This window comes from Asterias rubens, chromosome 20 (assembly GCF_902459465.1).
Source record: "Asterias rubens chromosome 20, eAstRub1.3, whole genome shotgun sequence".
NCBI lineage: Eukaryota > Metazoa > Echinodermata > Asteroidea > Forcipulatida > Asteriidae > Asterias > Asterias rubens.
In genome coordinates this window covers 5,956,963-5,984,739 of record NC_047081.1, presented here as the reverse complement: position 1 = coordinate 5,984,739, position 27,777 = coordinate 5,956,963, and the positions used below count along the sequence as shown (strand labels likewise).

The 27,777-nt window shown below is 40.0% G+C and overlaps 1 protein-coding gene across 1 annotated transcript in view; it reads left to right on the top strand.

The window, feature by feature from the left end:
• LOC117303641 overlaps window positions 1-27,777 on the top strand; it is a 131,076-nt gene that overhangs the window by 40,154 nt on the left and 63,145 nt on the right. The window contains exons 5-16 of the mRNA XM_033787871.1: window positions 504-788; window positions 1,671-1,858; window positions 3,716-4,037; window positions 9,730-9,882; window positions 18,285-18,472; window positions 19,785-19,860; window positions 21,645-21,683; window positions 23,172-23,231; window positions 24,325-24,363; window positions 26,067-26,124; window positions 26,987-27,101; window positions 27,543-27,589. Coding sequence (XP_033643762.1) covers window positions 504-788; window positions 1,671-1,858; window positions 3,716-4,037; window positions 9,730-9,882; window positions 18,285-18,472; window positions 19,785-19,860; window positions 21,645-21,683; window positions 23,172-23,231; window positions 24,325-24,363; window positions 26,067-26,124; window positions 26,987-27,101; window positions 27,543-27,589 — 1,570 coding nt within the window. The remainder of the gene's footprint in view (window positions 1-503; window positions 789-1,670; window positions 1,859-3,715; window positions 4,038-9,729; window positions 9,883-18,284; window positions 18,473-19,784; window positions 19,861-21,644; window positions 21,684-23,171; window positions 23,232-24,324; window positions 24,364-26,066; window positions 26,125-26,986; window positions 27,102-27,542; window positions 27,590-27,777) is intronic.

Below are 27,777 nucleotides of genomic sequence, written 5' to 3'. Positions count from 1 at the left end.
ATATTCAATGAGGCTGAAGGCAGAGTTGGATTGGGGACACAGAAGCGCTATTTTTTGCATTCTACGGGTGCGCATTTACAAACCTAACATCCACTAACATTTTCTAATAAGCCATGTGCGAGTTAGATTTGAAAATTGTCTGGTACAATGACTTACTTATTTACAAGGTACTGCTTACATTTTGATTCCTCAAACCATAAAGACAGTTGCACAGCAAATGGTTCGGGCAGGCGTTTGTATAACAACTTCCAGATGAGCAAACCCTGGTACCATTTTGCCATACACATCCATTCAGAACTGCGTATGGCTGTTAACCGTCTCTTACAGTACTACCAACAGCTTGCCCGAAACATGTGACTGTCTCTGTATTCAGAGGAATTGAAATTAAAGTGGTAACTTTAATCAACCTTATCATTGTACCGGACAATGTTAAAATCTCACACAAATGGCTTTTTGTCACAGACATATTCCTGCAATAACTGAACTTTTTTCTTGTTTGACAGATTCACCCGATGAGCCGCCACCCCCACGGATGTTGACCAACAACAACCAGTACCCTACCTCCCCAACGTCCCCCACCAAGCACCACCCCAACAACAACAACCCTACCTCCCCTAAGCACCAGAACTACTCGCAGTCACCCCCGAAGCAGGACACGTACTACCAGCCGGTGCGGCCGCAGAGAGCAGACTCCGGTCCTGATCAAGATTCCTGGCCGGCACCTCCACCACCGCTGACTAGTATTGACAGTAAACCTCAATATGCTGGGGCACCACCGCCTAATCCAGGTATTACTCTACACTAAGTCCTGTTTCAGTATTTTGCAGCGATGCAACTCTTCCGTGAAAGAAAAAAATGATCGGCGCTAAAAAGAAAAGAAAGAAGAAATTTTATTTTTTTTTTAAATTAATTTTAGATATTTTTTTTAAGCCTAGTATATGCTTGGCAACAACAATGTAAAAAACTACAATAATGTAAAATAAGTCTAGTACATGCTAACAATGCACCTTAGAGCATAATAAACCTCAACATTTTCTAGGGTACCATTGTGGGTCTCATGTCCCGTGGCGTTTTCGAATTTTTTATATTTTTTTTTACGGGCATTTGCATGCCTGATTTTGGGTATAGCGAGTTGTCGTTGCAGGATCAAGTAAAGAAGCTGACTACACTTGAACTTAATGATATTACAGGGATGCCTTTTGGTGGAATTCCCACTTTAAAAAAAAGTCTTTTGTTTTCAGTTCCGACTTTTTAAAAATCTCTTACTTCAGCAAGTTCACTTTTGAGCCTTTCACTCTCCAACATTTAAAGTGACAACAGCGGCGAGTGTTTCATAGTCCGTCGGGCGAGAAAAATTCATACAACAGTTTTGAGTCCTAAAATACAGTTAACACAGGGCTAGTTAAGATGACATTTGCTTCAAGGCATAATTATTGTCAGGTGTTTTCTTATAAAAACAATAGAATTAGCTGTTGGAAACACTAGCTTACCAGCAAAGGGGACCCACGGTATAAATGCAAAATGACAAGTTGGTGGCCTGACATTTCGACCCTAGCAGAGTCTTTCTCTTCAGCCTTCCAGAAAGACTGCTACATGTAGGTTTGAAGCGTCACGCCAATTATTTGTTTTGAGTTTACTAATAATGACAATTATATTATACATGGCTTTAGGTTGGTCACCACCAATGCAGCCCAACCCAGTCCTGTACCAGCCAACAGAGAACAAGAGTCCATCAGCGTGGACCCCAGCCTCACCCAACATCAAGCCGGTCAAGGAGTTCAGACCGGTCAAGTTGGACCTCAATTCAGCTCCTAAACCATGGAAGGCTGCTGGTGCACCTCAGATTGAGAGAACCAATGTAAGTAAAGCATTGTTCCAAGAAGCAGCCTCGTTTCCAGAGGTAATCGCTCTTGCAAAGCCATTTTTCCCCACAATACTCAAGCTTAACCCCTGGAAGTGGTTCATTGAAATCTGCCAAAATCTGGCATATTTGAATAAGACCTGTGGCTGATCTACACTGGGTGCATTTGATTAGCTTCCCTGTGTCGACCCCGCGGTGCTCATTCGGGTGAGCTCCTGACAAGAGCTAATCAAATGATCACTCACCCTATCGTGGTGACGTTGGCACCTCGGGCAAGCCCCAAGTGACCCGTTCCACAGGCAGGGCACTTGGGCCTGACCCGAGTGAGCCCCTGGAATGACGTCAAAGCTATTCGAACGTACCGGGGGCAGATCGGGTCGAGTCAAAGAGCAACTAGTTCCCTCTAGTTCATCATTGGATTTTGTGATGTTTCTAAAGGTACGCAGTTTTGAGTGACCTTGCAAAAAACATGACTCAATTAAAAAGGAATCGCGTCGAAATAATTGCATTTTGACATGCGTGTACTAAGCACCCTACAAACGCTCAAAAGTTGTTGATGCAAAAGCTTGCCCTGAACCAGTCGTACAGGGTAGCAGCACTATCTTTAGTCATTTACACAATACACAGTCCTCTGCTGTCTGACCATTCAATATCAATCAGTGTGGTTTTGAATGATACCCAAACTGTGCCAGCCTGCAATATGACACTATGTGGGGTGGTGATACAAGTTTACAGTACACAGTCATGTACTTGAAACATTTAGTATCAGCTGTGGTTTTCAATGATAGATAAACTAGGCCAGCCTGTGCAATATGATATCATGTGGTCAAAGCATCTGTACACAAGGACAGTCAACTACTGGTTGACCATTCAGTATAATTCACTGGTTTGAAATGATAGCCGAACTATGCCAGCCTGCAATGTGATATCATGTTGTCAAAGCATCTGTACACAAGGACAGTCAACTACTGGTTGACCATTCAGTATAATTCACTGGTTTGAAATGATAGCCGAACTATGCCAGCCTGCAATGTGATATCATGTTGTCAATGCATCTACACAGACAGTCGACTACTGGTTGACCATTCAATATAATTCACTGTGGTTTGAAATGATAGCCGAACTATGCCAGCCTGCAATATAATATCAAGTGGTCAAGGCATCTACTCATCAGACAGTCAACTACTGGTTGACCATTCAATATAATTCACTGTGGTTTGAAATGATAGCCGAACTATGCCAGCCTGCAATGTGATATCATGTTGTCAATGCATCTACACAGACAGTCGACTACTGGTTGACCATTCAATATAATTCACTGTGGTTTGAAATGATAGCTGAACTATGCCAGCCTGCAATGTGATATCATGTTGTCAATGCATCTACACAGACAGTCGACTACTGGTTGACCATTCAATATAATTCACTGTGGTTTGAAATGATAGCCGAACTATGCCAGCCTGCAATATAATATCAAGTGGTCAAGGCATCTACTCATCAGACAGTTGACCATTCAATATAATTCACTGTGGTTTGAAATGATAGCCGAACTATGCCAGCCTGCAATGTGATATCCCGGTCGTGACACTTGTGTCCTTGAGCAAGATACTTTAATAGAATTGCTTCTCCTCACCCAGGGGTATGAATGGGTACCTGCGAGGGTAGAGGTTGATATTGTTTATGAAAAGCCACAAGCGCCTTACAGGCAGCTCAGGGCTGTATACTCCCAAGGGAGCTGAGAAAGATTAAAGGGATGTTATTGGCCCTATGACCAGGGCACTAATGTAAAGCGCATTGATACGTTTAATGTGAAATGTGCTATATAAGAATTTGTTACATGTATTATTATTAAAGGAACCAGCGCCGACCTCCTCAAGCCAACCATCAACCTGGCAATCCCCGCTGCCCCAACGGTCTACCCAGCAGATCGGACCAGTAACAAATGGTGAACTGCACCCTAGTAATGAGGCATTGGGTAGCCCCTATAGGCCAGGCGACCCTCAGCATGACCAGGATAGATACAACCCTGGCTACCGTCCCAATGAACCCCAGCAACGTCAACCCCTTAGCCCCCAGGAGTCCAGGAGGCCCGAGTTTAGACCCGCTCCGGAAGGGTATAGCAGCGGGCTTCCACGGTCAGTCAGTCCAACTGTGACATTACTGCAGTACCAGAGAGGTAGGAACAAAATTGCTCTTGTATATTTGAGAAAACAAAAATTGTTTTCTTCACGTGTGGTTTTCTTGTGTGCAGCACTGTCACGGCAGAAAGAATTTTTATCTCAGCAGCTGTTTCATAAAGCCCGGTTCATACTTCCTGTGAATGCAAAGTGATTTTTGATGTCACATGGCTGTTTTCACAGTAATTGTTTTGCAGGAGTTTCACATAGTTCAACTGTTGCAAATTGGACTTGTGTCCAAAATTTGTATCGCATCGCATTCGCAGGAATTATGAACTAGGCTTAAGTAGTCTTAGAAGTCCATTGAGTGCTTAGAGACTTTCTGTTGGAGGTGTTACTAGGCGCTTTATAAATGCAGTTGTTATTATTATTATTATTATTATTATTATTTCATTTAATCACAGCATGCAAAAGAAAGATCTCATTTTCCTTTGTGCCGGTAACTCCTCGAGCCGGGCTACGTCCCGTAGCCTTAGATCTCAAGGGTCTTTCTCAGGATCCTCGCTGTTCCCAAAAGCGCTGCCTTCTGTAATAGATCTACCCTCACATTTGTCCCTATTTCATCTAGATGTTTCCCCAGTGCTTTGGGAATGGTGCCAAGTGCTCCAACCACCACGGGGACTACTTTTACCTTTACCTGCCAAATCTTACGAAGTTCCCTGGCCAGGTCCTGGTACTTCTCGATCTTTTCCATCTCCTTCGAAGCTACCCTTATATCACCTGGCACCGCTATGTCAATGAGATGACACATCTTCTTCGTCTTATCTAATAGCACAACATCCGGACGCCTATGTTGTATAACATGATCGGTCTGAATGTTAAAGTCCCATAGGATCTTGACCTGGTCGTTCTCTACAACTTTCTCCGGAACATGGTCGTACCATTTCGCAAGTACTTTGACACCATACTTCTTACACAGATCCCAGTGAATCACCTTGGCCAGCTTGTCATGTCTTCCTTTGTACTCCGTCTGGGCCATCTTACTGCATTCGCTAACAATATGAAATACAGTCTCCTCTGCTTTATTGCACATTCTACACATAGGAGAGACGTTTGCTTTCTCTATCCTTGCCTTCATTACATTTGTCCTTAGAGACTGGTCTTGCGCCGCAGTAATCAAGCCCTCTGTTTCCTTCTTTAGTTCTCCACTCTTTAACCAATTCCATGACTTGCTGCTGGCCACTTCCTCAGTACACCTCAAGAACCGGCCATGAAGTGGTTTGTTCCTCCAATCTTGATGTCTTTCCTCCTTCCTTTCCCTCTTGTACTCTTTCGGCCCAACTTCGTCTGCCCTCGTGTACCTTTGTGCAACTTTCAACAAGCTCTCCTCGGTCCTCCTGACATGACAATGCAAGCTTCTGCGCTCGATGTTAACACTGTCCGCCACGCTAAGCAACCCCCTTCCGCCCTCTGACCTCGGAAGATAGAGTCTACTAACATTTGACCGCGGGTGTAGCATGCCATGCATGGTCATTAGTTTTCTTGTCCTCCTGTCAGTGACATCTAGATCTTCCTTAGTCCACTCGACAATACCCGCACTGTACCTCATCAAAGACACGGCCCATGTGTTAATCGCCTTAATCATGTTCCCCCCGTTTAGTTTAGACTTCAAACATTTCTTTACACGCCTGATGTATTCTGCCTTCAGCCTTACCTTTGATTCCTTGTGAAGGACATGGTCCGATTCAAGTACACCAAGATACCGATAACTCTCCTCCTCACCCAAAGCCCTCAACTGTGCACCATCTGGCAGAGCAATGCCATCGGAATGTACCCTCTTCCCCCTCTTCATGGTTATTGAAGCACATTTCTCCAGACCGAACTGCATCCCAATGTCATCACTGAAAATCCTGACGGTCTGCACCAAAGAGTCGATCTCGGCCTCATTCTTCGCAAACAACTTCAAATCGTCCATAAAAAGCAGATGGTTGATCTTACATCCGTCCTTCTTCATTACATAACCTGCACTCACCTTCCTTAGAATCATCGACAGGGGCATCATCGCAAGAACAAACAGCAGCGGAGACAGAGAGTCACCTTGGAAAATACCTCTTCTTATGCATACCTTGCCCAGATTATCATCGTTGGCTGTCAGATTTGTTCGCCACGTCTTCATGCTCTCACCTAAAAGACGTTTTACTGCATCAGCCACTCCAACCATATCCAGACATTCCATTATCCATGTGTGCGATACCATGTCATACGCCTTCTTGTAGTCAATCCACGCCATTGCCAAATTAGTCTTTCTGCTCCTGCAGTCCTTCAGTACAGCCTTATCGATGATAAGTTGATCCTTCGTACCTCTGGACCGCTTCTTACAGCCTTTCTGCTCCTCTGGAAACAACTGCTGGTCATCCATATGGCGATATAGGTCTTCTGCAATCATACTGGTCAAGAGTTTATACATCACAGGTAAGCACGTGATTGGTCTATAATTACTGGCAATGTTACCTTTCTTGACATCCTTCATGATCAGCACTGTTTTTGCCTCAGTCATCCAAGATGGGACCTTACCCTGTACAAGACAGTCTTGCAATTGTAGGGCCATTCGCTCATGCAAACTACGGAAGTTCTTCAACCAGTACCCATGCACATGGTCCATACCCGGGGCTTTCCAATTTGGCACCTTCTTTATCTGTCTCTTAACCTTGTCCACGTCAATCTGGAACCCTTCTTGCTGTTGTACCCCTCTCAATTCATCTTTCACATCTGTTAGCCATTCCGCTTGTCGGTTGTGTTTTACTGGTTTGTCCCAAATACCACCCCAGAAAGTTTTTGCCTCTGTTGGTCTCGGAACCGCTTGCGTGCTGTCGGCCTTCCCATCCAATTCCTTAAACAACTGACGCTGATTGGTGTTAAATAATCTATTCTGGTGAAATTGTCTAACCCTGTCGTCATACCTCTTCACTTTTGCAGCCTTAGCCTTAACCCTTTGCTTAATCTCCTCTATTACAACACTCACACCCTTACGTTTGACGTTGTACTTTGTCATAATTGTATTCCTTAAGTCTGAACTATTCAATAAACCCTTATTCATTTGTTCTATTCTACTGAGATCTCTTCGCAAATCTTTAATTTGACCCTCCAGCCGACGTTTCCACCATGGTGTACTGTTCCCTTGTTGAGACACCTCTACCCCTAACTTTTCCCCTACTACAACTGCCCCTGCAAAAATAAGACGGTTAGTTTCCGATAAATTATCCGTACTTACCGACCCAAGGACTTTACTTACCACGGCTGACATTTCTGTCAGCCTTTTCCTTGGGACCCGGCGCAAAGCTGGAATACTCCACCCGTTTGACCCCTTCGCCGCTTCCATCACCTCTTGAAGCCTAGCCTTAATCTGCACTTCCTCCTCCGTGAACTCTACGCCCTCCTCATCGTCGATGCCATCATCATCCTGACCATTTCGCAACCCTGGCTGGTTCACCTCATCTTCACTCTGTGAGCTAGCAGCAGCCGCCTCCTCCGGTATTTGGTGGTTAACAATATCTGTTCCATCACTTTCAGCTTGTACTATCCTCCTCATCTCCTCAATTTCCACATTGGTTAACCACTGGTTCCGTTTGATAGTACTTATCTGGTCTGCAAGACGCTGCTCACTAATCTCAAACATTCCTTTATCTTGCCATAGGCTTATCATTCTCCTTCTGTATCCTCTCTTGTCCGGTTCACTCTTAATATAACAGTCCATCGCAATTTTGTTATCGTTCTTACTCCATTTTCTCCTGGTTCCACCACGAATCCCGTTGTGAGCAGTTTGGATACGATCTGGTAGCACCTGCTCAGGCATACCAACCAGATCGGGTGAAGGACTTCCTCTCTGGGAGTTTGTCACTCTTTCACCGTTGAATTGATGCTCCATAGCACTCATTATTAACATCACAAAATCGTGAGAAAGTTTATAGTTTCAGGGAGAATTACACACAGCTACGCTGTAGAATATCCAACCCTACGAAGACTTAACACTGGTTGTAATCAAGATGTTCCAAAGGACGCGGATGATGCGCGCGTCCGTTCACTGATTCAATGCACACGGTGCGGTCTACGTTGTAGAAAGTTTTCCGAATACGAAAAAAATCCAACCTTTTTCCACCAAAAATAGCAACAAGGTATTAACTAGTTGCCTTCAAACTTACCCTGCGGTGTCTACCAAGTAGTACCAACAAGGAGTTAACTTTTGGTGCAAAACAAACAGCGGGAAACAATATTTATCTTCTATAGAATCGAGAGCCGATCTGAAGCAGTGTTCCTTGTCTCGTCGCCATTTATTATTATTATTAGTATTATTATTATTATTATTATTATTATTATTATTATTATTATTATTATCATTATCATTACTATTACTATTATTATTATAGATACAGTGAAGAGACAAAATGTGCTGTACAAATTATAGATTAGTTTTTCCAAGCAGACTTGAGAAAACCTGGATGACCAGACCTTGGCCCTTTTTGAAATCACGTCTCACACTTCAGGCTCTAGTTGAGGCTGAGGCTTTGTCTCCTCTCTTTTGGAGCCCCACACTGGAAATGCACATTCACCTTTAGCTGGACTCAAAGCCGAAGCTGTGGTTCCGAAAAGGGCCTATAACTTTGGAAGTTGGAGGATTGTCATTTCTGTCCGTTAGGTTTCAGGAAATGTATTCCATTTAACTAACCTGTAAACATCCGGGCCCAATCTTATAGAGCTGCTTAAGCACAGCAAATTTGCTACGCACAATAAATTCATGCTTACCAGAATAAGGTTACCAGCGAAAGTACCATGCAACGTGTACCATTTGTGACTGGTGTCCTGCTTGTTTTTGCTTAGCAGAAATATTTTCTGCTTAAGTTGTACTGAGAAAAACCAGAAAGCCAATATCATAACTTACATTGTGTGTGAAGGATTCTCTGCTTAGGTGGTTTTTATTGGGACTGCAGAATTTTCTGCTGCCAGTGAGTGAAGTATATGGAATTGGGGGCTGGGCTGGTTCCATTTGAAAATGTTTACCTGTCAAGGTTTTAACCCCCACCGCTCTGTGACTCAATCACCCTGATTGTTCAACAATCATTTGACTCAAACCGCAGAGACTGATGTCTTGTCTCAGGGGACCGATAAAGGCATTGCCCTCCAACCGTAGGTATTTACGGGTGAGTTGAAGTACGACATATGTCTTCCTTCAACCGAGTAATTGCTGTATAAAAAAAAGCATGTTTAGAGGCACTGTAAAAATAGTTTTTATTGGGGATTTGGGTTTAGATTTAGTTGTATCATGGAGGTAGTTTATGAAAAGTTATTCTATCTTTGGCATCATGGACATTTTATGAGGAATTTCACAGGCAAGCAACTTTTTACTCTATTGGCTTAATTCCTTTTTATTTAACCATGACCAAAGAAGAATAAAAAAATTCAGAGGGAAATAAGTTACTTCCGAAACTGCAATTTTTTTCTTTAAATTTATAGAGTTGATAACAAAACAGTGTAAATCATTATGGAAATAGTTTCATCTCACAAAACAATGTAGACCATTTTTGTTATCAACAAATAGTAACCTCAGATAAAAGACTAATTGAGGAAGTCTATATTACTGGAGTTTATTTTACCAGCCATTTAGATTGAAGTTGGTTTTAAAAGCCATCAACCACTGTGTGCTGTGTTAACACATTCTGTATTATTACAACTCAAATCATGGCTGCTCATATGTAGAGCGTGACAAGGATGGACGGAGCCAGGCTGATTACATCCCACCAGATAAATCTCTCATGCCGCCATCATCTTTATTAGCGCCCTCTGCTGTGGCAAAAGAGCCAGCCGTAGCCAAACCCTTGCATGCTGGCTCGATCGTGTCAGTCGTTACTGGTGAGCTGATTGCACAAAACTAATGCATTATTGACCTTTGACCTCCAAATTCATGCATGTCATGGCGGCTTTTGTTTTTGCATGATGGTATGCTGGTTAAGTTCATATTGTATAAATGTATGCTTCATTTGTAATATCTTGTTGCACGTACATGTATCAGGCCTTTCACAATTTTTTTTTCTTGACTAGCACGCCTGGGGGTCGATTTTACAAAGAGTTAGGTTAGGACTAGTCCTAGGAGATATTAAAAACTTAAGGCTAGTCCCAAGCTAGGACAAATAACTACTCGAGATAAGACTAGTCGTAACTTTTTGTGAAATCCACCCCTGGTTAGTCATCTGTATGATTGACCAAATGCACAGACAGTCAAATCATGTTGTCTTGTTAGTGTATACAAATTTGGAAATACGTAAACTGTCAAATAGAATTCTGATACATAGTTATGTACAACTAATTTGTCTGTGCATGCCAATGTGCAAATGTCCCGGGTTGTGAGATAAATGTCGAGTTGCTGGCAGTATGCATATAAAGGAGCATGGTTCATTCTTTTACCCCTGAGGAACAAGTGAAAATTTGTGATAATTGTCACTTTTTAGAGAAAGAAATTGTAGCAGTTTTTGCATATCAGTCAATCAAAATGGTAAATTTTTTATTAATTGGTTATCCAACAGGTGCAAATGAAATGGGAGACAATTCACACAAAAAAAACAAGCTTTGAATTTTTACACATTTGTGTAAAATATATTGGATGATCCTAAGTACTGCATGGACCATGATGGCTGTCTTTCTCTTGGGTTATAGAATGCTAATTTAAATTTGCTGTCAACTACATGTATGGAAGTACAGTATCACTGTTCACCCATGTGCAATGCTTTTCATACTGCACAATAATTTCTTCCTTAGAAAACAATTTTTTTTTCCCCTTGGAAACATTTGTCTGAAAGTAAAGATTCAAGAAAGACATCTGAGATAGAGCCATTTGCAGTCTTGATATTATCATATTTTGATTGGATTTCCGAGAAAAAAAAATCAAAGCCAAGGGCATGTGTTGGGGGGGGGGGGGGAGGCGGCGGAACACATGCCCCCCTGTGCCACCATGTATCTCCTGTGCCCCCATCTTTAGTTATGCCACCGCGCCCCAAAGTGAACGGAGCAAATAGCATTATTTATCCCCAGTGGTAATACTTAATCTGAATAATGAACGGAGCAAATAGCATTATTTATCCTCAGTGGTAATACTTAATCTGAATAGTGAACGGAGCAAATAGCATTATTTATCCTCAGTGGTAATACTTAATCTGAATAGTGAACGGAGCAAATAGCATTATTTATCCCCAGTGGTAATACTTAATCTGAATAATGAACGGAGCAAATAGCATTATTTATCCTCAGTGGTAATACTTAATCTGAATAGTGAACGGAGCAAATAGCATTATTTATCCCCAGTGGTAATACTTAATCTGAATAGTGAACGGAGCAAATAGCATTATTTATCCCTAGTGGTAATACTTAATCTGAATAATGAACGGAGCAAATAGCATTATTTATCCCTAGTGGTAATACTTAATCTGAATAGTGAACGGAGCAAATAGCATTATTTATCCCTAGTGGTAATACTTAATCTGAATAATGAACGGAGCAAATAGCATTATTTATCCCTAGTGGTAATACTTAATCTGAATAGTGAACGGAGCAAATAGCATTATTTATCCCCAGTGGTAATACTTAATCTGAATAATGAACGGAGCAAATAGCATTATTTATCCTCAGTGGTAATACTTAATCTGAATAGTGAACGGAGCAAATAGCATTATTTATCCCTAGTGGTAATACTTAATCTGAATAATGAACGGAGCAAATAGCATTATTTATCCCTAGTGGTAATACTTAATCTGAATAATGAACGGAGCAAATAGCATTATTTATCCCCAGTGGTAATACTTAATCTGAATAGTGAACGGAGCAAATAGCATTATTTATCCCTAGTGGTAATACTTAATCTGAATAGTGAACGGAGCAAATAGCATTATTTATCCTCAGTTGTAATACTTAATCTGAATAATGAACGGAGCAAATAGCATTATTTATCCTCAGTGGTAATACTTAATCTGAATAGTGAACGGAGCAAATAGCATTATTTATCCCCAGTGGTAATACTTAATCTGAATGTGCTCCTTTACAAATGTAGTCAAAGACCAGTCGTCTCACTTGGTATATCTCAACTTATGCATAAAATAACAAACCTATGAAAATTTGACCTCAAATATACCATCACATTGCGCAGTCACGCTTTGGCATGTTTGGTCACGAGACAAAGTGCACATGTTTAACCCATCAGCAAGATTTTCACCATTTTATTTGCGTCGCTGATTTAATTTAAAATCTATGCACACGCCCCATGTGATGCTCATTCAAATTAATTTGTTGTTAGTATTTAATGCACATTATATTCACAAGTTCTTTTTACAGTGTATTGTGCAAGTATCTTTCTGTGATAACATGTATAAAAATTGTTTTGATTTAATTTTGTTTTACATGTAGACCATTGCACACATTTGGCTGATAACCAGTACACATGTAATTGAAAAAAGAGGTCCAATTTCATTAAGTCATTTGGAATTCTTGTTGGTACTACGCAAACCAACTATTACAATTTGGTTGTGTGTGTTGAAGCCACAATACGTTTGGCCATATGCCTAAGAGTTATGTAATATAATTAGAGGGAGCACCCTTGTTAAACGCACGTAACTGCTCTGGCCCACCATGTGAGTTCAAATCCCTATGTCATATGGTTTGTACGCCCTTTTGTTATTTTATATGCTAAATGGATGCCAACTCATGCCAAATGCACAGGTGCCAGTTTAGGATATACCACAATTCATATGTGGAAACTAAGCATGATTGAAGAACTAATCCAAGCTGCCAATGGGGAAGCCATGCTGTTGTTTACATGCACTTACGCCAGGTGTTATATCTGTGTACCGCATTTGCATCAAAATCAGTTTTGCTGATATGTAAACTCGAATCTCACCCAGAATCCTTTGCGCGCCAATCATGCATATTAGTACATATGTATTGGTACATGCATGTTGGCTAGATCAGTCTGCCAACAAGATTTCTTTCTAAAAAGATCTGACAAACATTTATACACAAAAAATGGTTTCATATCAGTCTGTTCCTTAGTCTAGGTTCCTAGACCATTGGTGTTGCGTGGTCACACACAACCAACGTTCCGATTATGCACGGCAAAAACTGTACACGCTTGTAATAAACGAACGCTAGCGGGCGCTTTGTTTCTCTGATTTCCGGATCTCCCCATGTCCTGTGCTCACCAAGGTCTAGGACATTTGCAAATTGAAGGCGTGGCCAGACTATGCAAATGACTCGATTATTCATATCACGTGACGGGTTGAAGATGACTATTCAAACTAGACCGAGTCAAAGGTCAATGTGATCGGCGCGCTATTTTTAATAATCTTTGCTCAAAGAGTAATTCCGTGGTCATTATAGGCCTATTAAAAGGAAAACAGTGAAATTTTAAGTATATACTACCTATTCAGATTACGGATACGTGACGATTTGAAATCGTAAATAATGGTCAAAAATCGAACGTAAGATTAGCATTCAGAGCGTCCGTGTAACGGACGCTTGTAATGGCCCCACGGCGTGGAGCAATCGGAACGTGAAATAAGCCTTGTGGAATATCACGTACCGCCCATGCCGTGTCTCGTGGGGGTTGGAGGTGTTAAATCCCGGGCGCTATGAACTCCCAGCTTGCGGGTGTCGACTCCGTTGTTTCTTATGATCGCAACGTTCCAATATGCTCCATTTTGATTCATGGCCCCCTAATTTCTTTTTGTTATGAGTTTCAGGTAATTTTGATGATGTCAAAACGTAGGATATCGCATCTACCTACATGGTTATATCATGGTTATATTGACAGTGTTATTGTGTGAGTAGCTTAAAAATATTATGAGAATTTTTTATAAAAGGTTGAAATAAAAATAATGCTAAAACAAATTCCCTCAAAGCATAATTTTGTCAAACAAAGTATTATTTTTTAATTCTGTGAATGAAGAGTTATTTTTGAGGTAATGATTAAACTGGGCAACTAGTGGAATTTATGACCTGACTATTCGCCTCAAATAACTGGGAGTTGAATAGCAGTAGTCGCCACCCGACAAGCAATCAAAATTCGCAATTTCTCATGAGTTGTTCCAAAAGATATTGTTACGACTACATTCCAAAAAATATTATATGGTTACGTTCCAAGCTGCGCAGCTACTCGGCTACGTTTACGTTCAAAGATACTCTTAGGTCTACATTCCTTCAAGTTACACTATAATATCAAAAGGTATGTTTTCAAGCCCGAGTCAAGCTACGCTTACATTCCAAGATAGGCAGCTACGTTTACGTTCCAAGATACGCTTAGGTCTACGTTCCTTCAAGTTACACTAAAATATCAAAAGGTACGCTTTCAAGCCCAAGTCAAGCTATGCTTACGTTCAAAGATACGCAGCTACGTTTACGTTCCAAGATACGCTTAGGTCTACGTTCCTTCAAGTTACACTATAATATCAAAAGGTACGCTTTCAAGCCCGAGTCAAGCTATGCTTACGTTCAAAGATACGCAGCTACGTTTATGTTCCAAGATGCTACGCTTCAGTCCAAGATATGCTTACGTTCCAAAAGATGTCAACGTTCCAAGCTACACAGCTACTCAGCTGCGCTTACAGATCTGCTTATGTTCCTTCAAGTTACGCTATAATATCAAAAGGTACGCTTTCAATCCCATGTCAAGTTACGCTTACGTTCCAAGATACGCAGCTACGAATTACGTTCCAAGATACGCAGCTACGAATTACGTTCCAAGATATGCTTACGCTCCAAAAGATACTGTTACGTTTTAAGCTACGCAGCTACTCAGCTACGCTTATACACTCCAAGATACGTTTAGGTTACGCTACAATATCAAAAAGTACGCTTTCAATCCCGAGTCAAGCTACGCTTACATTCCAAGATCTGCAGCTACGGTTACGTTTCAAAATACATTCTCACAAAGACGCTTTTGAATCCCTCAAGATTTCCTTCCCCCAAGATTAAAAAACTTTCACTGTGAATAACACTAGTTAATATCTGTTTGGCAGAAAATACTGTACAAAATTTCTTTACTATCCAAAAATTTAGGTGGGCACTAGGCATAAGTCTACAACATTTCAAATTTAATTAAAAATTGGCTGGTAACCAGTTTCTGCTAAGCAATACTATTTTGTGCTAACTATAAGCAAATTGTTTAGCCAATACAGGCTTCATCAGTGTGGGCCCTGCCACGATCGCATTTCAAGCTGCATCATGGCAATGCAGTAGTCTGGATCTGGATATTATACATAGAAAGGTTTGTGGTGGTACCGCAAACCTTTCTTTATCGTATTTCCACCATGTGGCAAAGTTTCAAATCCTACTGATCTGGACATTATTATACTCCGATAAAAACATATACCCACACACACATGCAGAGTAGTATAGCAAAAGTCATGCAACGCATTACTGCATGCATTTACACTGCATGCACAACACTGATGAATTATTCATGAGCCAACCGCAACGCAGCCTCTGATTGGCTCCACTGGAAAGTCGGGGGAGATTTGCCGAAAAACAATAAAAAAGTTAAGACCCGTCGTTGCAAATGTCCTAGACCTTGGTGAGCACAGGAAATCAGAGAAACAGAGCGCCCGCTAGCGTTCGTTCATTACAAGCGTGTACAGTTTTTGCCGTGCATAATCGGAACGTTGGTTGTGTGTGACCACGCAACACCAATGGTCTAGGAACCTAGACTATCTGGTCCTTTGTACTTTGCCATTGGTCCAATGGGATAACCCGTTAAGACTGATTCCCCGTAGCATTCCCAGAAGTCTCCCATTGCGTTCAGATACAAAGATGTGAACAAATCCCATCCACCCTGGAGACTAGGGTAGAAATACATGAAGAAAAGACACATCAAACAAAATATTCTTTAGTGCAGCTCAAGACAAGACTACCTCCCTTCCCCCACCACCTCAAGCCTTCCCCATGGGTTTCATCATTGCAGTGCCCCCTATTCATTATACCCTTGAACCATTGAGTGCTTTGAGCCCATCAATCATGTATCCATTGATCCTGTTGTGATTAAAAATACTACAGCTTGATGTGGGAACCATTGAATTTGACTTGTCTTTGCCATTTTATATTATAAACGATTAAGAGTTGAGCAAAGACGAATTGAGTAAAGTGGGATTTGAACCAACGACCTCAGGTTCAAAGTGCGGGCACTTTAGCAACTGAGCTATCAAGCTCTATGTTGGTGGTCTCTATAGTTTATTAGCTCAGTTGGTAAAGCGCTTGCTTGTTAAAGGCAGTGGACACTATTGGTAATTGTCAAAGACTAGTCTTCACAGTAGGTGTACATGTATCTCAATATATGCATAAAATAACTAACCTGTGAAAATTTGAGCTCAATCGGTCATTGAAGTTGTGCGATAATAATGAAAGAAAAAAACACCCTTGTCACACGAAGTTGTGTGCGTTTAGATGGTTGATTTCGAGGCCTCAAGTTCTACATTGTAAATCTGAGGTCTCGAAATCAAATTCGTGGAAAATTACTTCTTTCTCGAAAACTACTCCACTTTAGAGGGAGCCATTTCTCACAATGTTTTATACTATTAACCTCTCCCCATTACTCGTCACCAAGAAAGGTTTTATGCTAATAACTATTTTGAGTAATTACCAATAGCTTTTAATCCGGAGGACATTGGTTCAAATCCTGCTCTTATAAATGTTCAACCCCAAATCATGTAAAATTTACCCAGTCAGTTTTCTTTGTGGTTTTATTAAATTTGTGTCATAAACCTATACAAAAGTGATTTGTGTTATACTTAAAAACTGCTCAAAAGCCCAAACTCCCAGCCTCTGAAATGTGTAAATAGTTGTTTCGCACTTCTGCACTGTTAAAGCCCGGTTCATACTTCCTGTGAATGCGAATGCGAATGCGAAGCGAATGTTGACGTCACAAATTCGCAACGAATAATTAGCAGCAGTTCAGTAGTTAGCAAAAGGAGATTTGTGACGTCACATTCATGTCAAACTCGCTCCGCATTCAGATGAAGTATGAAACGGGCTTAATTGTTTACCCAATATTGTAAAAAAAAATGTTCATTGTGCTTCACATTTTCCTTTTTATGTAAATGCTCATTGAATTTCCTGCACTTTTGTAGCACATTCACGGTCGCACTCTCAGGTTTGATACTTTATTCTTTGAGGGCAAGGTAGATTCTTGTGAAAATTGTTACTTATTTTTTAGCCAATCATGTCAGTCATGTGAAAATAACTGTGCTGTTTGTGAACATTGGAAGTTTGCTTGGATGTTTCATCTCAAGCTGTATACTTGCAAAAAATTTGTTCATCAGTGTTGTCAAATTGCTGTCACAACTGTCCCGCCAAATTGGTTTGTGTAGCGTTGCTGTCTGTTAATTTGCACCGTTTAATGTACAAGTTGTAAAATGTACAGTTCGTCGGCTCAGGACTATATTGCAGTTTGTATGAATTTCATAAAATTACTTTTACACAGTTTGGAGCTTCTGGTAAATGGAGTTCATTTATCTTCAAAGTTAGTGATTTGCAAAAAAGAAACATTCATTTTCGAAGAAAAACAGTGTGTGTGCCTCTGCCCTTTTAATCGTAAAGGAAATGAAATTGCAAATAACTGCCATAACACTTACACAACGAAGTATCCTGTTTGTACACCCTTGAAAATTGTGACAAAAACTTCAAAAAGCTGGGTTCAATTTTTTTAGGTTCATCTCGAGATATGTTGTCAATATCACCTTACTGCTTTGTTTTTTTGACATCACGCTTTCCTTCTTGGCAATTAAGATCGATACACATCTAAAAAATCAGTCCGAAACTCTTTTTGAATTTAAGCCATATAATATAAACGTTTAAACAAAAATGTCCACCTCATTACAAACTGTACTTTCAGAGAAATGGTACGGTACACTGATATTTGGTTTTATCTGAACAGGAATTAGTTAAATTGTAAATTTGTAGTGTAGTGGCAATACAGTAGTACATGTATAACAAGGAAAACATAAATCAACAAACCCCAAATTCAGGTTGGAGTACTTAGTCTCAATTTTGACTCTGCTGAATGAACGAGCAGTAGTATAAAAGAGGAAAACAGATCCAAAACCACAAATTCAGTTTGCAGTTTTTGGTCACAATTTTCACTCAGCTGAATGAATCGCTGAAGGTTTTGTTTAAAGATGTTATAACTAATTATTGATTGATTGATTGATTGAGTGATTGATTGATCGATTGATCGATTGATTGGTTGATAGCTTGATTGATTGATTATTGCTTTTCTTCAGATCCCAATGATCTTCCAGAAGGAGCGGTGTACCAGAAGCAGATCGTCGACGGTGACGTCATCCACACGGATACCTACTACCCGGTCAAGACTAGAGAAGTCACCAAGAAGACCACTCATAAAGAAGCACCCCACTATGAGGGCATTGGACCCCAGGATGAATCTGGACTGCCTGTTGGACTCAGAGCGGTAAGGTCAAAGGTCACTCTCTCCCGCTTCAAAACTAACTCGAAAACGCACTTGTTATTAAGTATTAGCTTAAAAGTATCGCCATTAGTAAAGTTCCTTTTTCTATGGGCCAGGAGTGTCTTTCTGATAGACATGGCGCACTACCAATATCAATTATTGTTATTTATATTGGGCAGAGGCAAAAATATATCAGCGTAGTGAATGCTTTCGTAAAAAGTACCCCTATGACAGCAATATTGTGTCAGTTAAAGTTCCCGGAGACAGCAATATTGCTCCAATATTGCTCCATCCTGGCATTTTAACAAGTTTCGCTGGTTCCCATATAGTCAAGAGCTCGCGCTCACTGTTGTTAACCAGTGAACGGAGCTACAGATAATACTCAACAACAATGGCTGCTTCTACTAGCAGCGTGAGATTCACTTCGGTTTCCTATGCGGATTTTGAAGAACGTTTGAAGAACAAAGACGCAGAAAACTCCTTAAGGGCCACAAAACAAGCAGTACATGTTCTTGAACCACTTCTGAATTTTAAATATTTGAACTTAAGTGGAAACTTGTATGTTGTATCAGAAAAAAACATAATAAAATTGAATTTGAAAATCTGGAATCAGGTGAGCCAAAATAGTGTTGCTTTGATCAAGTCCTCAGCCTGAGGGGATACAAGAATATATTGCACTCGCTGTGACAATATATTTTTGTATCCCCCTCAAAGCCATCCAATATTATATAATTATTGTTATTAATACTGGGAAAGATTAAAGGTCACTTATTACCATTCAAGGTCAAAGGTCACTTGTTACTGGTGAAAGATAGTAATATACACATATTGACTGGCAACGAGGTAACTAGTATACATGTACGTCTATTCCCACGAGTGATTTTGAGTGACCAGAAGAGCGACCTACTTCCCGAGGCCGAAGGGCGAGGAAAATAGGCCCCTCTTCTGGTCACTCACGTACACTTACCGAATAATGCCAGTCAATATGTGTTTTATAACACAGCTCGGTCTTAAATGTCAAATAAGAACAGAAAAAGGAATTTTGTAGTTGTTGTTCACGGTTCAAGTAGAGAGAGGACGCTGTTACCGCGGGCACTATATATTCAAAGACTATTGCCCGCTCTGGTACTCCCACAAAACATGCGCGCGCGATCACTAGCCTATATTAGTTCATCCCACGTGACCGTGTTTCAGCCAACCAGAATACAAAACACGCAAGAGGTGTGTTATACAAATATTGACTTTGTTTTGTTAGGGTCAAAACTATTTCTTCTGAGTCTGATGATATTTCATGACATTTTCTCTTTTGTTGCAGCATGTTAAGGAGGAAAACAGGCACGACTGGTATAAAGAGATGTTCAAGACCATCCATAAACAGGATAGGCCAGAGGGTAAGGTCAAAGTTTAAAGGTCAATAAGTAAAGTTCAATTTGCAGTGTTGATTTATACAAACCCTAGTTAGTGTTACTGCATTGCAACACCATTTGGGGTGTTTAGCTGCATACTTTTTTCATTTGAAAAGGGCTGAATGTTATTGCATACGTTCGAAATGTGAAAAGCAAATTCCTGCAGCAAAAACCTTCGCTGGTTACAGCTAGTCAAAAGTGCTAATACTTTCAAAGAAATAAAGCTTTTATTTAGCACAACTGGAAAAGTGCTAAGAGTATACTGCTAAGTACAAAATAACTTTTCAAAAACGATGCAGAAATTGTTGCTGCACATTAGTGTGTATGCTGTGATTTTTTTTGTGTTGAACTTTGTTTTCTATAAAAAGAAATCATAAATAAAATGGATTCATGTTTGTAAGAATAATAAAACAATCCTGAATTTTTTTTAAGATTGAAAGTTGAAACTCTGGAATTGGCAAAACTCTTATCGCTCAATATATTTCAACTTGTTTCAATTGTGATACAAGTTCATTATTTGATAGTTTATGATAGTTTATCTCAAAAGTTGATTGTATTCCACCCAACTGCACATGCATAGTTCTTATACAGAGCAATGTTTGTAAAACTTTAACCAAATTCTGTGTAGCTTGACTAATAACAACCAATTAGCTACTAAGCTGATGCAACAACCAATAAGCTAACACCATTTGCTTGCTGACCACTACAAGTGGGTTTGAAACAATTGCAGTCACATGTTTTAACCGTTAATAACTAGCAGACAAATATAGATCAAATCAGGCTGGAAAAACCACTTGAAGATTAAAATGATGGATCAACAGTCATATGCAATATGAAAGAAACATTTTCATTTTATATTATGGAAACTATTGTATTTCACTTACTGAATGGCCATATCATAAAGCAATATTGTATTTGAAACAAATTATCAGAACTTGCTTAAACTGTAGCAAGTTGTGGTGAAACTTCTTTGTTTATCCAAGTTTGGATTACTGTTCCATTTAAAACACATCAGTAAGTTTGAAGAAAACCAAATCGACTTGCATAAAACTCACCCTGATATTCTGAGAACAGTTTTACAGCCAGAATATATTGGATGCAAAAGTAGATTTCTGTTAAAAGTAACAAAAAAAGGCTTGACACCATGTTGTTAAACTCTCTTTTGGTATTGGTTGATTCCTGGTGACCACACATACTCAAAAGAGAGGTTTAATAACTTCTAGCTGTCAGCACGAATTTCTTAACTTAGAATTAACAACTTGTAGTAATTTTCTTGCATGTTCAAACACACTCAAAATCTGCGCCATGTAACAAATTGCATAATGTTAAAGGGAGGGTACACGCTTGGTAATTGTCAAAGACCAGTCTTCTGAATTGGTGTATCCCATCATAACCTAACCATTAAGTAACAAGCCTGTGAAAATTTGGGCTCAATTGGTCATCAAAGTTGCGAGAAAATGATGAAAGAAAAAACACCCTTGTTGGACGAATATGTGTGCTTTCAGATCAGAATAAAAGACTTCTAGCGAGAAGTCTTTTATTATTTTAGTGAGAAATTACCTCTTTCTCAAAAACTACGTTACTTCAGAGGGAGTCGTTTCCTACAATGTTTTATATTATCAACAGCTCTCCAATGCTCGTTACCAAGTCAGTTTTTAAATTAATTTTTGTTTTGAGTAATTACCAAAGGTGTACCTTCCCTTTAAACCATTACTAACCTTCATTTGTTTTTCCCTTTTTCTTTGTATTTTTCTCTGTTCTTTCATCAGATGATATAGACCTATGTTACATGGATGCCTTGATGAAAGGTTAATCAATCACTGAATTCAATTTTTCGATTTGTTTGTTTCTCTTTCAATACTTACCCCTCACCCTTTATATGGTGCAAATATATTAAAGAGTGCACATGGTGTGGCATTCATTAAGAGGCTACTTTGGCTAGTGTCCTGTTAAATGTTTCCCCCATTGATCAAGAACAAAGTTTAGCTTGATCCGTTCCGAAAAATGCTGTCACCCTGTCATTCTTTGTGGGACATTTCATCGTCCGGGAAACTGACTAAGAAACACAAGGGAAACTGACTGTTCATTTAATTTATACACGTGTAAGCTATGTCTTTTGTTTTAAGTTTGATTATGATGTGTACACTGTAGTTTGTGTTCCCTTGTCTGTCAATCACGTCTTTCATTTCAATTCAGTTCATTGCATAATAATTTATTCAAATCACAGCTAAGACCGAATTCCTCATGAATCACAAATAAAACAGCTACATGTATAGGGGGAATTGCATCAGTTTATGTTTGGTGACCAGAATTCATCAAATGCCAAATCAACTAACATTTGAACCCGGTTATGTGACCAGCCCTGTTTTGCCAGTAGAGTTAGCGACCTTATTTTCACTGAGTCCAAGATTTCAAAGACCTTATCGTAATTACTCGGTATGCGCGCTTTAGGCATTGAATGAGGTACATGCTGGTCTAGCTACAAGTAGCGCTCAAATTTGATCCCTAGCTAGACCGGCATACCCCTCATTCAACAGTAAGCGCTTGCACAATGAGTATTTGCGAAAAGGTCTGTTGTGAAGGCGTCTAATACTGCCCTCTATGCTGCGATATGAAGCCTGTTTGTCGTTAACCTCGTTGTTGTTTGTTATCTTGAAAAGTCTCTTGCTGTTTTGTCAAACTCATAGCATTAATCCCATCCCTAATGGCTAATAAGTCACAATTTGCTTGTTTGGCAAACCTTGACCCTACCCCAGACCCCCTACCTCCCCCTGACCAATCACCCCTTCAATTGGATACTTTGGAACACTAGGTGGCAGCAGACTAACCAGGTAAACTTCCATTGTTTACAAAGTTTTGAGCATGCGCCTGATACCGAGAACAATGGATTTACCTGATAAAGCCCGGTTCATACCTCCTGCGTATGCGATACAAATACTTGCAACGAATAGTTCGCATCAGTTGACTTGTGCTAAACTCCTGCGAAACTTTCGCTGCACAAACAGCGGTGCGACGTCAAAATTCGTATCACACTCTTATCGCAAATGCATGGAATGAGGTGCATGCTGGTCTAGCTAGGGATCCAGCATGTACCTCATTTAACAGTTATAGCAATGGGTATTTGCGAAAAAGGTGTATGAAGCATGAACTGGGCCACATACATGTAGGTTCCTAAAGATCCCCATTAACCATCACCCTGACCAGTACACTGCGGTGTATAACAATTGAGTGTACGTGTCAGCCCCTAATTCCCATACTAACAACCACTTGATCTATTTCTGTGTCTGCCCATGCAGAAGCTAATACGTATGAACCAAGCTACCATTTCCCGGATGAAGTGGCTTGCAAGGACAATGGTAAATAAATAGCTCAAGATGTTTACGTTGATTTTCTGTTGGGGTAGTTTGTACTATTGTAGCGGATGTCCACTTTTTCAGTCATTTTCACATGGCAGCTGCCTTTTTCGCAAAACTTTACACAACTTGCATATAAATAGCGGTCTAGTTCACCAGTCCAAAGCTCTGGTGTTGTTAGCAGCAGAGTGTGGGTTTGAATCCTGGTCATGACGGTTGTTCCCTTAATCAAGGCACTTTTAAAACCAGCTGCCTGTTTCGTGAAACTTTATGCGATTCTGTCATTCCACTTTCGCAACTTGTAGAAGTAATGCACTAACCAAAGAAATCTTGCTCAAATGGACTTAAAGCAGCAGTGTGAATTTTTGTGAAATCGGCTGCAGGAATTGTCTCATACGGGAATGTAATTAAATGACTTAAAGGTGGATTGGCCCATTAATAATATCACTGCATGAAACTTGGAAAATTGTCACCATGCATGATCTTTAGCCAACATTTTGCACGAATCAGTGTAGAAAGATTTGACGCATTGCTTCCAACTGATAAACTATTGATGTTACTTGTAAACAATCTTCAAACTAAAACCTTGCATAACAACTGTGCTAACAAATTGTATCATTCCTTTTTTAATAAACTATTGTTCAACTCCTGCGAAAAACAGCGCGGTGATGTCAAAATGTGCTTCGCATTTGCATTCGCAGACAGTTTGAACCAGGCTAAATGTACTATTTTTTCTGCCAAACTAATCCACTGCCTTCAATAATGTGAGATGAGTCTGTGATACTGTATGTGAATCTGAATTTTTGCATGTAGCCAAACTTAAGTTAATTTAAAAATGAGGGCACTGATTTGTTGATTGCGTTTTGTTGAAAATCTTATTTTAGTTATTTTCTTTGGTTGATTTTCTGTATTTTCTTTTGCTTTCTGCTTTGCATGGCTTTTCTTTCGGCACGGTTTTCCTTTTTTTTTTTTTTCTTCGCTCCGGTTTTCTGCCTGCACCACCAAATCTTGTGCTTGTTCTACTGTGGATTCTGCAATGCCACTCTGCACATGTCTGGTCCCCCGACCCCCCCTCCATATGTATCATCATGTGTAGATGATAATGTCTTTGAAGAAGAGAGACCTCCTGGCAAAGGTAATAAAGACAACAGCGCCCGAGTGGATAAGAGCACCAGACTCAAGCTCTGTTGGTTCTTATCAGCAGAGTGTGGGTGCAGGTCCCTGTTGTGACACTTGAGTCCTTAAGCAAGACACTTAACCATTATTTCTTCGACCTCGTGGGGCGTAAAGCCATATTATGTCCTGTGTGTTGTGTATAATGCACGTAAAAGAGTCCTTTGCATTTATCGTAAAGAGAAAGGTTTGCCCCGTTGTTCTTGGTTTTATTGGCTGCATATTGCGCCACAGCACCTAGTACACCAATGGTGCTATTTTATGGTTTACAAGGTGCTGTGGTGCAATACATGTATGTAGCCAATCAAACCAGGGACAGCGGGGCGAAACCCTTCCTTGAACGATAAGTGCACTGGGTTCTTTTACTTACATTACAGAACACTTGGGACCAATGCCTTTATGCCCTATCAGAAGGACGAATGAAAATCTATTAATGATGTTTTTGGAATACCTTTGCAAGAACCATATCATTAAAGGAACACGTTGCCATGAATCGGTCGAGTTGGTCTTTGAAAAGCGTTTGTAACCGTTTGTTATAAAATGCTTATGGTTAGAAAGATGTTTAAAAAGAAGAATACAATTATCCATTCACATTTGCCTCACAATTGCGTGGTTTTCTTTTTACTTTGCGAACTACATGTAACACGGTTGGTCATTTATGGGAGTCAAAAATTTGACTCCCATAAATGGCCGACCGTGTTTGTCGACGAGGTAAAAGGAAAACCACGCAATTTCGAGTGATACTTGTGTGGATCATTATATTCTACTTTTAAAATATCTTTCTTATCATATGCATTCTATAACAAACGGTTACAACGCTTTTTAAAGACCAACTCGACTGATCCAAGGCAACGTTTTCCTTTAAGAGGCTAGCATCCTTTTGGAGCTTGCTCGCAATTGCAGAGCAGTTCACCAAAAAGTTAAATTCAGCATATATGTTTACAAAGACTTGTCTTCTCATGTTATTGTTTGAAGCTAACATAGATTTTCACTTAAAAGGGCATGATCACTTGCTGTGGGATTGTGAGTAAATTGAGAATGACAGTTATATTATTAGTGCGTTTTACTTCATGTAAATGAGGTGAATTTTGGTGTTTGTTTTTATGCACGAATTGCATGTTTTAAAATTGTTAAAGGAAACCCTCAAGTGTGGTTGAGGTTTAAACAATGTATTTCAAACCCACTTTCTGAGATAGCAGCTCATATGATCGCATCAAAGAATGAAAAATTTCATGTTTCGTTTGTTATTCTTTTGGATACTCAAAAGTTCACGTCTTACTTGACAACGAAGTTCAGCACTATGCTGCAATATGTGGATATAGACCGTATTGAATATGACGCCGCACGGCTCAAATATCTGACCTACAAGATGGCGTCTGTGCGTGTGGGTGCGTGTGTGTGTGCATGTGCCGTAGAAATCAAACCGGGAATGTTGCGTGCTGCGTGTTTCTTTGATGTACGCGTTTAGACGCGCATACGGTTTGCCCTACAAGATGGCGACTTTTCATAGCAAAAAGGGGTGATTCAATACGGTCTATTGTGCAAAGAAGTATCTGCCTCTCAGAAAAAGAAGAAAAAAAAAAAAAGTCTTAAGAGAAAAACCTACTGAATAGCGACTGAAATGTTTGAAATAATATATTCTTCTTTTTAATTTAATTGCTACAGACCAGTGGAGTCATGACCCGACTGTGAATTCATCACCTCCAACATCACCCCCACAAAGGTGAGCCTTTAGTAACAAGACCAAACACATATTCCAAGGCGCATGATCAGCACAAAAAGGATCATGGTTGAAATCCGAGTCCTAGCAACACCGGTAACCATCATGGCGTGGAGATTTGGAAGCAATCCCAGAGTAGTTGACCTGGCACAGTTGCATGTTAAGTACAGCATGACATCAATACTGCCAGCTTGATATATTGTCACCTAATGTCATCATCAGACTAGTCTTGGATGCGCCTTTTGGGTGGTCAATGTTACTGTGCGTTATTCAGTGAAGTGCGCATTTGAGGCGATGCGGCGTTTACGCGTAAACCTATTGACCACCAAAATGGTGAGCGTGACACAGTCGCCACGAGTGACGTGCGTGCAAGGGGTCAATGGACCTTTCTATTGCAACGTCACAGCCCAAGTTCTAAGATGCGCCCCCTTTCTTCATATCAAAAGGTGTCTGAAAACAAACAGTGCCATCTCCATAAAATAAAAGAAACAATGTTTTCTTCCATTGATGTACAAATCATACCTTAAGAAAGTCCTGGCCCTGTTGCTCTGTTGTGAACATCTGATGTCACAGACTGGAAAGTGTGAAAGGGAAGCAAATTTTCTGTACTAGTTCAATCTGGTTGTCTGATTTGTTGGCCTTTAAGCAAAAATTCAGCAAAAGTGTTCTTAAATAATCTAAAAAAGCATTCAAAGCCTATGATACTTTTTTCCAAGAGTCAAATATTATCCCTGAAAAATGACTTTCTTTCGTGAATGGGCATGCATTTTTTTTTAGCTGATTGGCAGATTTTCTGTTTTTTTCTTTGCTTATGCCATACATGCACGTCATGATATCTGTTCTCATTCTGTATGTACATGTACAGACATGTCTCACCAAACACCAGTGCTCGCAATACTATCGATCGTTACCACCAGCAACCTCGCAGCATTATTGACTACGAACCAGGCACTTCATCACTGGCTGAGAGAGATAAATCGGTAAGACCTTGGCCCAATTTCATAGAGCTGCTAAGCACAAAAATTTGCTAAGCATGAAACTTCTTCCTTGATAAAAACAGAATTACATGTACCAACCAAATTTCCATTTGTTGCATAATGCTTGCATAATTGTTGCATAATGCTTGTTACTGGTATTGCTTGCTTATCCCGAAAATCAGGTGAAAATTTGGTCGGTAATCCTATTTAATCAAGGACGAAATTTCATGCTAAGCAACATTTGGTGCTTAGCAGCTCTATGAAAGTATGCGAAACATTGGAAAATGTCAATTCATTTGCGGATATGATGTTCACCACAATGTTTGTGTGGAGCATTTTTAAGCGAGATACGATATTATTGCAAAATCGTGAAACAACGTTTTTGTTTGCACCGTATTTGATGCAACTATTTGATTAAGTTTTGTTGTTTTGTCTCCTTTTCAGCCAACTTCTCACTTGTATAACCCACCAGTAGAACCAATAACTGCTGTGTAAGTACCACATGTCATTGTTTAAAAATAGTTGATATATAAAAGTGTACCGATACAACTTTATAAATTAATTTTCTATAAAACACAGCCAATTACTTACCTAGTTTCGTTTACAGTTTGACTAGTTTCACTAGTCATCCTCAGAACGAAGCACCACTAGTCAGTTAGTGGCGCTGTTTCCTGCTACG